Genomic DNA, 13,507 nt, shown 5'->3' on the forward strand with positions numbered 1-13,507 from the left:
AATGAACAAATGTCTGGGGGAATTAAAGGCTTGCTGGATGGGGGCCAAGCGTTGCCATCCATTTCGCAGTCGCCCCGGATACGATGCACATAAAAATACATACAAATAAGTTTTACTCTTATGTACCTGTACACAAGATGTAACAATAAAGTACAACCTTGAACCTACGAGGGCTGTGCAGATGACGTCCTAAAAGCATGCAGTCTGCAGCTTTTTTCACATTACATTATCTTTTAGCAAAAGATGAAGAGATGGTGCGAAGAGCATGGAGATATACTGTACACTACAGGATAGAGATGAGACAAACTAGGGACTGGATGGTGAAATAGAGCAATTCTGACTGAGTAAGAAAGAGGATTAGTCACTTTGTTATATGCAAAGTGCTGCCACGTGGCTAACATTTGCATGCTATTCCTCTTTTGAACTTCTAATGCCTGGCATGGAAGAAGGATGAAGCTAAATACAACTGTATTGAATTGTAAATGCACTGCCATTGCATCTTAAAACCGTTTGTTTCGTTTGTTTTCCGGTTTAGGTTAAAAACTACAGAAATGTACTACTGTCTATGCTTGCACATTTTCACACCTAAATCAAAACACGCCGAATATTAATTATTCAGTGCAGGTGTGCTGCTTGCTAGCATTGTTTTACCCGTAAAATCCAAATTGGCCTAGGGTTGCATGCCCGTGGCCCTTAAAGCATGTAAACAAGTTTATGTCTGTATATCGTTAATGATACGCATCAGTGTAATTAAAAAATACCCCCCCCCCCCCATTAGCTTCTTAGCACCTCATAATGCAGGGTTTGCAGCGAGCAGACCTCATGTGATGATATCCAGCATGTTAATTCTTTGCATTGCCAAGTGGAAGCAGGTGAAAAATGCTATTTATAGTGAATCAGCTGGAACTTTGGCTGTGTGCCCGTTTAGTGCAGGATGATGAAATCTGAATATCTCTTATGGCTACCTCTAGTCTGCACGGACGCACACGCACGCACACACACACGCAAGCACACACAAATTCTGTTCAAATATTGTGCTCATTCGTTGTGAGAAAAGAGGCATACCGTATATAACATGGATTTGCCAGGATATTAGAATACTCATTCTATAATGCAAGCTTTACAATGACTTAATTTTGTTGTGTATTTGCCTGTAACGAAACGCACAAAATAGAGACACCAGGTTGAAAGTGGTTTTTTTTTTTTTCGAAAAGAAGGTACAGTGTCTCATCTCTCCTCTCTGTTCTTCTTCCAGGTCCCTGTGTATGAACTACCATGGACAAAGTGGTCATCTGTCTCCTGTTTCTGGGAAATGCAGTTACGATGGTCCATGCATGTCCCAAATACTGTGTCTGTCAGAACCTTTCCGAGTCCCTGGGCACCCTGTGTCCCTCCAAAGGCCTGCTGTTTGTCCCTATGGACATCGACCGACGAACTGTCGAGCTCCGCCTGGGGGGCAACTTCATCCTCAAGGTCTCCACGCAAGACTTTGCCAACATGACGGGCCTGGTGGATCTCACCCTGTCCCGGAACACCATCAGCGCCATCCAGCCTTTCTCCTTCATCGACCTCGAGACCCTGAGGTCGTTGCACCTCGACACTAACCGTCTGACGGAGTTGGGTGCCGACGACCTCCGGGGCCTGGTCAACCTGCAGCACCTCATCCTCAACAACAACCAGCTCAGTCGGATCAACAACGCGGCCTTCGACGATCCGCTGCTGACCCTGGAGGACCTGGATCTGTCGTACAACAACCTGCGCAGCGTGCCTTGGGAGGCCATCCGGAAGATGGTCAACCTCCACCAAATGAGTTTGGATCACAACCTCATTGCTTTCATCACCGAGGGGACCTTTACCGACCTGGACAAGTTGGCGCGCCTGGACCTCACGTCAAACAGGCTCCAGAAGCTCCCGCCGGACCCGATCTTTGCCCGCTCCCAAACCGGCGTGGTGTCGACCACGCCGTACGCCCCTCAGCTGTCCCTGAGCTTCGGCGGGAACCCGCTCCACTGCAACTGCGAAGTGCTGTGGCTCCGGCGGCTGGACAGAGAGGACGATATGGAGACGTGCGCCTCCCCGGGAAGTCTGAAGGGCCGCTACTTCTGGTCTGTGCGTGAAGAGGAGTTTGTGTGCGAGCCGCCCCTGATAACCCAGCACACTCACAAGTTGCTAGTACTGGAAGGCCAAACGGCCAGCTTGCGCTGCAAGGCCGTGGGCGATCCGATGCCGGTCATACACTGGGTCACTCCCGACGACCGTTTGATCAGCAATTCGTCACGAGCAACGGTGTACGAGAACGGAACCCTGGACATTACGATCACCACGGCGAAGGATTACGGCATCTTTACGTGCATAGCTGCCAATGCAGCGGGGGAATCCACCGCGTCGATAGAACTGTCAATTATTCAGCTCCCTCACCTGACTAACCCTCAGTCGAGTAACACCACCAACCGCACCGCACAGCCTAAATCGGGTCTCTCCGACATCACCAGCTCCACCAAGATCAGCAAGGGGGAGCCCAAGCCGCTGCCCGAGAAGGTGGTGTCTGTGTCCGAGGTGACATCTGTCTCTGCGGTGATCACGTGGACCGTCAGCAAGTCCACGCCCAAAGTCAAAATGTTCCAGCTTCAGTACAACTGTTCCGAGGACGAAGTGCTCATTTACAGGTAAGAGCAACTATACCGTCTCCTCTCCACTAGTGATTCTCAATCTTTTTTTATTTATTTTTTTATTTCAAGGATCCGCAGTTTGATATGAATTAGGCCACAGACACAGACCCCCATGCTTTTCATATCTGGGACCCCACTAATTTTATCCTCAGTATAAAATAACTGTAACTCAGAGGCTGTACAAATGGAACCAAATGGAGACATGCAATCATTTATAACCCCCTCAAGACCCCTGGATCCCACATTTAGAATCGGTGGTCTTCACAAAATCCAGTATTAACCTTCTATGCCATGGCATGGTGTTGCTCATGGGGCACAATGCCACCAATTGGTAAGATAAATGTCGTTTCTAACACTATGCTATCCGAGTAGCCTTTAACTGGGTGAAGCTGAAACTGAATTTCCCCTTTGAGATTCTAAGATTTTAAAAAGAAATACAAGGTTTTAAAAAAGGTTGTTGAAGACAGCCTGTGGTGGATGTCATGGCCGAGATGAGAGCTCACAGATGGGTAGGATAAGTGGAGACAGTAGCTGTCTGTCTGTGAGTAAAATAAATCTTCTGGGAACTAAAACGTTCTAAAATGTGCATGCGGCGGTGGTTTAGGCCGACTGAGTTTCCTCTCAGTCAGACTGACTCATTGAATAGAGGGTATGCATCGGCCGTAAGTTTATGCGGGAACGCCTACCAAGTGACAAAAACGACTTTCTGGCCTTGACAGCCCATACATCTAAACAGAAAAGTCCTATCTGATTGCATTAAACAACGTTAAACTCACTTTGCCACTCAATGTGCCACTCACTTCTCTTTATGCATGCTCTATATACAGTAGGTCCCTGGGCACCTTACTATATTGAATTACGGTAATGACCATTATCTGGAGGAATTGATGTATTATATGTGCATATATTATCAGGGACCCCCTCAAGCTCACACAGAATGGGGTGAAACTCAGTCCAAAAATAAAAAAAAGTAATGTCATAGAAGGTTAATTTCACCCTAAAGTGTTCTAATGAGATATAAACCTTGGATTCTTCAGTATCTGGGTTTAAAAACTGAGTCTAAACCAATATGAAGCCAACTTGAAATACTCATCTGAATCGCTCATTAGAAATCCAACAAAGAATAGGATTATTTAATTACTGTTCAAGCCCCTGTACCTTTGAGATTGAGATCTTTGGGCTCTGTGAAATCAATTTCCTGTATCACATGAGGTATTCAACTAAGATAATTAAGCAGTAAGTCATTATGCTACGCTTGTTAATGAACTTTGCCACCGAGGGGGAACCAATTAGCAAACTATACAAGTTTCCACTTTTGATTATGTCCACATTGGCTTCATAATACCTACTACCTTGAATCTCACTACAAGACCCTCCCTCCGTCGTTTACTGTTTCTAAACTTTCTAACAGTATACTGTAAGTGCAGTATAGGCCTATGCATTTTTTAATTGCTGATTGAACATTGATACACAAGATTTGGGAGGATGGCCTTTAGTGTATATTGGACTTCACCTGGAATCAGCTCCAGAATGACAAACTGGAGTACATTAGTCCCTTTGGATGATTTCAAAAGTTGACTTCAGACGCTTTTATACTTGACTTTGTATTGATGTATCATCTTTGTGTTTTCTTTTTTTTTTTAATGTTTTTTTTGTGGCTTTCGCCTTTTTTATTTTTATATATTTTATGGAGGGACAGATAGTAGGCTGACAGGAAATGGGTGGAGAGATGGGGGGTGACATGCAGTAAAGGCCGTCGGGATCGGGAGTCGAACCCGCGGCACACTGCCAGCTGGATTATCAGCCACGGTGCCTGGACCGCTGAGCCACGGCCCAGGCCCATCTTTGTGGTTTTTATCGTATTTTATGTTTTAATCCCTGGTTGGATGCTTTTTGGGGGGGGCCAGGGCTTCCTTGCGAAAGAGATTTCTACCTGTTGAAGCTGTAGTGCTAGTAAAGGAATTACATTTTCTATATCCCAAAATATAAACTTTATTGGCTAGATTCATGTTTAAGTCAATGATTGATTGACCTTAAGGATTTACTACTAGCCATAACGACAGAATCTCCTGCATCTGAATTGGTTCAGGGGCTGTTTTGGAATGCAGTTACCGTAAGTTATGTGTCAGCCATAAACCTTCCCAAATACTCAAACTTGAATCCCAATGAACCCCTTTAGCTATACCTTATCTTATAAAGGGCTAAGGTGCCATTGCCTAATGTGATTTACACCTCCTGCATATATTCCAGCTTGTGGGATGTTTAATGAAGGATACGGTACGCTATGGGCAGCCCAGGCGGAAGCTATTCTGGCGGCGATTAGCTGGATATATGAGATTGGAATAGTGCATGTGTTCTATTGGAAAGAGATATTACACTGCCTATGTCGTCTGCGTGGAACTCAACATCCCTGAGAATACAGTAATAAAGGTGTGCATTTGATTTTGAAGCTGACACTCTCCACGCAAGTTGTTTTTCATATGCTGGAGAAGATATATGAGTATGATTTTTTTTGTGCCAATGTAAACATTGGATGACTCAACGGCATTTTCAGAAAATATCTAATTTTAATTCAAGTAGACCAAACCGCCCTCAGTACTAAAATATAAATGCATTCCATGTGTAGAGCTCCGGAAATGCCAGTCCAACCACACAATTCAACAGCATATTTTGCCATGGCCCATTCATTTGCATCATCGTTCACTCTGTATTGTTAATTGAATAACATTAGTTGAGTTTGCCAGTGTAACGAATGCATTAAAGGATCAGGTTTAGATATGCATATCCATGAACAGGACATTACCAGTACAGCACATTTGGTTAATAGCATCCTCCCTAAATGATTTTTATTTTAATATATATTCATAGAGCACATTTCTATCACACATACACATAGAATTTCGATCACATAATTTGTCAACCTTAAAGCTACAATCTGTCAAATGTATATCCCACCCAGGATAGGAAGAACCCAGGTCTCCCACACCAGCACCAAAGGTTCTACTGCTGAGCTATAAGACAGAAATCCCATTTGAGCAGGAAAGATATTACATTTTGAGGTTCAATACCTCTCGTCAACCAGTAGTAAACATTTCTCAACAGAGCAGGGAGACCACCTCCAGCCGCTGCAGCTGTGTGTAAAGCGCCAATCTATAACTTGTATCGTGAATAAAACGGTAGTAATTTAACCAATCTGTGTTGTTAATGCAATTTGATATTAGGCCATAAAATCCTTACTGTAAGGTTGATAATGTATGCACCCCAACCCAAAGCAGCGGAGGCTGTTCCGTTCTGCTCTGCTGTATAATAATGGCTTAAATCCCCCTGGGGATTGAATGTCAAAAGACAAACGAGATGATTCTAAATTGGAGTGGAAAAATGTATAGAGAGCACACGAAGATGCCAAGTATAGCTCATACATAAACAATATTGCTCCTGTACGATTTCTTTCTTCCAGGCCATACTTAACCCATTAAGACCTGAGGCCGATTCTAAAAATGTCCTCTTAATCCTAACTGTTTTCCGAAAAACGTATGTTGCTTTCAGTGATTCTCAAACATTTTCATGTCAAGGACCACCACAATTATATATGTATTTGGCCGCCGACCCTCATCTCACAATATTTTGTTAAAGGGACCCACCAGAAGGAAAGATTTGAGTTAAAATGTCTCTCTCTCTCTCTCTCTCTCTCTCTCTCTCTCTCTCTCTCTCTCTCTCTCTCTCTCTCTCTCTCTCTCTCTCTCTCTCTCTCTCTCTCTCTCTCTCTCTCTCTCTCCTTTTCTAAAATAACAGATCTACAAGCTCATAGAGCTGCATGAAGCTTGTATATCTGCAATTTTTGGTTGAGAAATGGTTGAGACACAGACATACTTACCCGGTTGTAATGGGTTAAGAACGTGAAGGAGCCAGAGAGGGTCCCAGAGTGCTGGTCTCCCTCGAGCAAATGCATGATTAAAAATCAATCAGAGGAGAATGGCAGGAGAATGATTGCATAAGCCCCGCTACGCTGTACATGTGAGGCAACGCCGCATCCTTCTGGTCGTGGGAAAGGCAATTAGCGATGAATAATAGAATGCACCGCCAATGGGTTGCCTGGTGAAATACCGAGGGTCTGTGTGATTAAGGTGGGGTCCCGCGCTCTGCAGGATCAAAGCTGTTAATGCGTATTGGCACACTTTCCGTCTATGTATCAATGGCTACATCCTGGCAGAGAGCTAACAGTATATGTGGAAGATGTTAGCAACAGTTAATTGAATGAATCGATTTAATTGATTAGAAAACATTATTGATAGTTTAATACAATAAAATAAAAATAAAAATCAATCACTATTTACGGCATGGCATTATGGTCCAAAAGTACAAAATAAATTAATACTGAAGCTAACCGATCTTAAAAAGCTCAAAACACAACAATCTTTGCTCAACACATTGTGCAGCGAAGTATTTAATAATCAATTTGTTGATCAAAGAGTTGATACACATAATATTAATAAATATAGCTGCAAGCAGCTATAAGACAGGCTCAAGCCCTAAAAGAAAAAAAAATCACACCTGTGTGAAGTGAGAAGCGCTCTTATCATCATACGTCATCATACATCATCTAATTCTCAACCAATGGCAGATCTCCCACCCAATCATGCCGGCTAATCACAATTTGCGTCCTCACTTTTGTCTTCAATGTTTGTGTTTACACACTTTTGTCTTCAATGTTTGTGTTTACACACTTTCAAAGCTGGACATTATAGGAGAGGCTAGTGCCCTTCATAAAAGCTATACGTAATATACACAATGAGTGGCCTGGGCCGTGGCTCAGCGGTCCAGGCACCTTGGCTGGTAATCCAGTCTGGCAGTGTGCCGCGGGTTCGACTCCCGATCCCGACGGCCTTTACTGCATGTCATCCCCCCCATCTCTCTCCTCATTTCCTGTCAGCCTACTGTCTGTCCCTCCATAAAAAGTATAAAATAAAGGCGAAAGCCACAAAAAAAAAACATTAAAAAAAATAGCTACCGGTATATATAAACATTGATGAAATTCACTGCGTTGTAGACTGGAGATGACGTCAGCTTTTTTTGTTACGCTGATTGGCTGAAGGGGTTGTCTGTCACACGCTGTAGTCCCGTAACCAGAGTCCAGACTCCATTCGCATGAATGTAAATGCGATTTCAAGGGGAGTGGTTACCAAGGCCACGACATTCTTTGACGTGGCCGAAAAATAGTCAGAAAAAGTGGATAGAGCAAATCATGAAATGAGTGAAGTGAAGTGAGCTTCAGTTCCTGAGGGATTCTCATGGCCCTCTACCATATTGCCAAATTTCGTCAAGATATAGCACAGAATATATGGGGACTAGGTTGGCGGAGGGTGTGTAGAGCCCAGGATCACATCAGATAATTGACACAGGGGTGAAAAATGGGTTACAAAATCGTGGGATAAAAATTATAAGGAATAAGATATAGCACAGAACTGACAAAAATACTACAATGGCGGAATTCTTACAGAAACAATAAGGGGGCTACACCCTTTGGGCTTGACCCCTAATAAAATGCACTTCTCAGACCTGGGTTGAAATCCGACTCCCAACTTGTCTTGCATGCATGGCTCTCATCTCTGTCTCTGCTAGGGTGACCAGATGATAATAGGTGAAATTTAGGATGAGGGAAAGTCAAAACTCATTTAAATATGATTTCAAATACAGTAAGTCAACTCTCTGACATTTTTGCACAAAAACAAACACAATTGACCTCGTTGTTACAGTGTGTAATTATCCCCATTTTGTATTACTTTATTCATAAATCAGTGTGTTGCCAGTCTGTCATCTTCTCTGTGGGTGCCTGTTGCATCCCATGTCCTCATGATTACATCTCCCACTGTCTTCAGCTACACTCACTAGAATACTAACAGGGTGAAAGAGCATAGCCATAGAATAGCATAAATTGCATGCATGTATATACAGCCACTTAACGCTCAATGCAATTTTCATCTCCACAGCATTCTAATTTGTCACACTGTGTGTACTCAACAAATAATTAATTGCTGTGTCTCCGGGTCAGCTCTTGTCATCCAATCCCTTTGAAAGTTCTGGAAGAAAATGTATTTATTTAGTGAAATATCACCACTTATTCCATGAGATTCACGTTGATGGATGGGATGGCATTCACAGAAGCATTAAACGCTTAGGCTAATTAAGTGAACTTCTTTCAGCGATTGTCATAATTATGTAATCACAAATTACCAGGTCTGATTTATTTTACTCCCACTACTAATCACAATGCAATGCACCTGTCAGAAGCATGATGTTGCATGATGTTATTTGTATCATTGTAACGTAATAAGAATTGGGGGGTAACATTGAAGGGAGAAATATACCTTCAGTTGCTCAGCTAAAAGTTTGTTTGCGGGATGGAGGGATTATAGTCTCAATAAAGCGCTATAGAAAGATGCATGTGTGCTGATCTTATATCTCTTCCCCGCCATGTGGTCTACCTTCAAGAGAAGAGAATAGGACAAGTTACCACGGTGGGGTTTGAAACAATGACCTTGTTGGGAACATCTAGATAATGTCTTAAAATATTAAAGAATGAATTGGTCCGCGTGTCAATCACATTAAATTATCATGTGATCACTGACAATGCAGGTGTTCATTCACTACAATTAGCTGCACAAAAGTAACTACTCTATATGGAGACTAACCTCAACAAGTGGATGATTTCCCTTCCTCCGAGACAGTGTTTCTTGTCCAATTACATACACAGTTAAAAATCTGAGGTGGAACCAAATGGTTCCACCTGTACACTCTCTCACTGATGATGCATAAATTCGCATGGGTAGGGTGGGTTTGTCGAGAGTGGAGGATAATCGCAGAGCATGCATCCAAGCATTGTAAGAACACAGCAGTTACTGTATCCAGTAGAGACAAACAGACATTCACGTGCCGTGAGTAATTTTGTGTCTCTTATTTAGACACTACTGTATGTTTCATTACTAATTCATGCACAAAGCTCTGTTGGTCTTGTCCTCCGGGCATGCCACAAGGTCAAGCTGAATAAGAATTACCTCATCATAGCTTTCCAATCTCTGTCTAACCTTTGGGATAACAGAAAAAAGGGAACAAAAATGTGTCAGACACATTTAAATCTCACTATGGTTTACTTTACAGTGTCTGCTCTGACATTTACAAATCAAATCTGACTGTGCAAACTATATGCTATGATGGATGGGCTTGTTGGAAGAAGGCTTTGCTCAGTGAGCCTACATGCTGTAGCACAAAGACAGAATTACTTACTCAGAATTTGACTGGACTGGTTGCACAGCTGGGGGATTAAAAACAACCTCTTGATTTCAGTCAAAGGGCATTGTAGCTATTTTGAGGGGGCCTATTTAACGGGAATGAGTTTGTATCAATTTACTGTAATCATCACTAAAACTAAATTGCAGCAACATCATGAAATTAGTTGCACAAGCACCCAAAACATAGTCGGGGAGTGGCTGTTGAACTCGGAACCATTGCTTCTTGCACATCAAACTGTTCATATTGTAAGCAATGAAGTAATCTTTCTAAATGACTCTGTGCATATAAATAGCTACTTAGCATGCTTCATTTGAACATTTCTTTTCTGATCTGCCCTGGTCCACAAGAACAAGTTGCTGGTGTAATGCACAAAAGTGTTCTAACCTCATGTTGAACTCCCATAGCTATGGGGGCCATGTTGTTAATCCCATGCTTTTTTGTGTGCTCTCTCCGTCTTCCTGTAGGATGATTCCCATGGCAAACAAAGCCTTCTTGGTCTCTAATCTGGTCCCAGGGATGCAGTATGACCTGTGCGTCTTGGCCATCTGGGAAGACACTGCCACCACACTCACTGCCACCAACATCGTCGGCTGCGTCCAGTTTGTCACTCGGGATGACTACCCCGAGTGCCAGTCCCTTCACAGTGGCTTTCTGGGAGGCACCATGATCCTGGTGATTGGAGGCGTTATTGTGGCCACGCTGCTCGTGTTCATCATCATCCTCATGGTGCGATACAAGGTGACCAGTGGCGTTCAGACCGGCAAGCTCATGCCCGCCGTCAGCAACACATACTCGCAGACCAACGGCGGAGTGAACCGTCTCAACGGCGCGCCGCCGCAGGTCAAACCCACCGTGGTGGTCATGTGCGAGGAGATGGTGGAGTTCAAGTGCGGCTCCCTCCAGAGCAGCCTCTCCTCCTCTTCCTCCTCGAACTCTCTGGACAGCCACGCCCACAGAGGGGACGTCGAGCGCTACAACATGCAAGCGAGCGAGTGCAGCACGCTCCCCGGCAAGTTCAGGAGGCACGGACCGGGCACCAAAGCGAGGGCCAACCTGGACCACCTACTGGGGGCCTTCACCTCGCTGGAGCTGCGGAGTGCCGCGCGGGACCACCCGGGGGCGCCCGGCACCTCCGCCATGTCAGGTGCCATGGTGGCGGTGGCGATGGCGCCCCCCTCGGACAAAGAGCCCCTGCTGGGACGTGCCGAATCCACCACCATGCTGGGCCGGCTCCTAGGGCTGCCCCAGGAGGGCAATAAGCCCAAGAGGAGCCACTCCTTCGACATGGGCCACGCAGGGGCCACGCAATGCCTCAGCAGCTACCCGCGCAGGATTAGCAACATCTGGACTAAGCGGAGCCTGTCTGTAAATGGCATGCTGCTGCAGTACGATGAGGATGGGAAAGCTACTTTTGAGAGCACCGAGTGGGTGATGGAGAGTACAGTTTGAGTACTTACAGTCGAGCCGTGTGGTGTCGGGCCAAACTATATATTTCAGGAACTCGAGAGACCTCCGAGGGGGGGCATCTGCCATGCTGTACTGCATGAAGTTCATCCATGTGAATACTATCGTCTTTCTGTCCAAGTAAATAAGTGGAAAATACACTGAGATCGATGGTATGTTGGTGCCGGTGCACGGTTGGCCATGTTATCCATCCAACTGCAAATGGAAAAATGTGTTTTTTTGGAAAACATTAGTGATTGTCCGTGCACAAAAAACACAGGGATTATCTTTGGGGGAAAGAAAGAGGAGAGAAGTTCTAAGTGGATTTACCGCTGTGTTTGTCAAAAGAGTTTTAATGCCAAGAGGATATGCCCTGACTGTGGGAAAGCGTATGCATATCACAATGCTCTTGGACTCCCAGCATGAAACAGGACTACTGCAATGGTAGCAGGAGAATGAGAGGAAATTGTGAAATGAAAGTCATTTTTTATTTTGTTAAAAGTTTCATCTGGTTTTCGTATTATTTTTACTATTTATTATTTGGGGTGTTGTGTCGCCTGGAAGGAAAGGCTCTATTGAGGATGTTGGAATTGTAAATGGTGGCTATAAGTAGAAACACCAAATATTCTATATATCTGCCCCAACCCAACCCAGCCCCCCTCCCACCCCCAGACACACACACACACGCCTCCCAATAAAGACGTTAAAATTCCTCTCAAATTGCAATTACATAGGAATGAACAAAATTATAACTACTAAGTATTGCTAATGCTGACCCACAGGCCAGTCTACCTCAGGTCGTGTATATGAGGTTGTATACAGATACTGGAGAGAATGAAATCACTGCAAAACACAAATGCACAAGTCGGCTTCACAGACACACCGGAGCAAAAGGGAACATCCCTCACTTTTCTTTTTTCCCCACGTAAAACAGTCATTTAATACCTTTCACAAAGTAAATCCCATTTGGTTCCAGCTCAGGTCGGAATCGTGCCGTGACAAAATTCCTGTCTGAAAGCCCTGACAATGTGTGACAAGTTAACTGACAAGTGTCTCTGTCGGCGGCAAAGGCCAGCGATGTGAGCAGAATGCTTGTCTCGGGATATGGTATCGTCATAGTGCAGTGTTCCAGTTCCACTGACAGGGCAGGAGTTATTCTGCACATTTGTTTGCTTTAGCCCTTCCAGAGTGACAGCGTCAATTCGTGGTATAATTGACATTGGCAAGGTAACACGCAGAAGATACCAGTTACAGATGCATCCACCTTAAATGGTGACATTCCTTAAACTCTGACAGGTCAATATGCTGTTTAGGAAGAAGTTGAGAGGAAGAAGGACAACGTATCACTTAAGGGCAAATTGTGATTTAGCACGGAAACACAGGTTTGCATATTGACTGGGTTGATTTGCTGGAGCTATACAGTTCATATTTAATTCGGTTTCATTCTAAATGGCAGTGCAGTATAATCACATGGCAATAATTTGAATATAGAAATAATTTGAGATGGTGTTTTTTTTCCTGTATTCAGATTATTGCCTTTAACCTACTGAGCTGTCACCGTTTCTTACACACATTACATTTTGATGCCTTCCTCAATATCCTGTACATCTCTGCTGGGTTTCTTTTCTTTTTTCTTTTTTTTTACTGGTTCCTTCTCTAGGTGTACCATTCTGTATATTGGCATTTTGTACAATAACCGGGTGAGAATGTAAAAGGGGAAACTGTGCAGTCGTACTTATTCTTTTTATCGTTTTGTTCAGCAAACAGTGAGAAGGTGCTTTACTGTGTTGTACCAAACATTGGTGGTTCTTAGCCGGCACAATGACAGGAGGCTCCGCTTGGCATGACTCGGGAGAGCCTATAATCTGTCAATACCTTCACTTCTGTATGACAGTGGACTCTCTGTACGGAACATGCTGTTTCCACTGCATGTTCATGTCAAGTCCCCTTTCATTTTGAGATCTAAGAGCATAAATATAAGTGTGTACTTGACTTTGACATGCACTGTATACAACCCTGAGTGTTCACGTAACTCTGAGAGTGTACAAAATGTAAGCGGCTTTGGGTTACATTTTGTACACCTTCGGAGAGTTACGATGTCACAGAGG

The 13,507-nt window shown here is 44.0% G+C and overlaps 1 protein-coding gene across 1 annotated transcript; it reads left to right on the forward strand.

Annotated features, from left to right (window-relative positions):
- Window positions 1–1,275: 1,275 nt before the first annotated feature.
- Window positions 1,276–11,405, forward strand: LOC306942840 (leucine-rich repeat and fibronectin type-III domain-containing protein 2; the record flags this gene model as incomplete). Its single annotated transcript, XM_079528971.1, has 2 exons — window positions 1,276–2,666; window positions 10,421–11,405. 2 exons carry the CDS (start codon window positions 1,276–1,278, stop codon window positions 11,403–11,405), a joined length of 2,376 nt encoding a protein of 791 aa, XP_079385097.1.
- Between the last annotated feature and the right edge of the window lie 2,102 nt (window positions 11,406–13,507).

This window comes from Electrona antarctica (genome assembly GCF_951216825.1).
Source record: "Electrona antarctica genome assembly, chromosome: 18".
Classification (NCBI taxonomy): domain Eukaryota; kingdom Metazoa; phylum Chordata; class Actinopteri; order Myctophiformes; family Myctophidae; genus Electrona; species Electrona antarctica.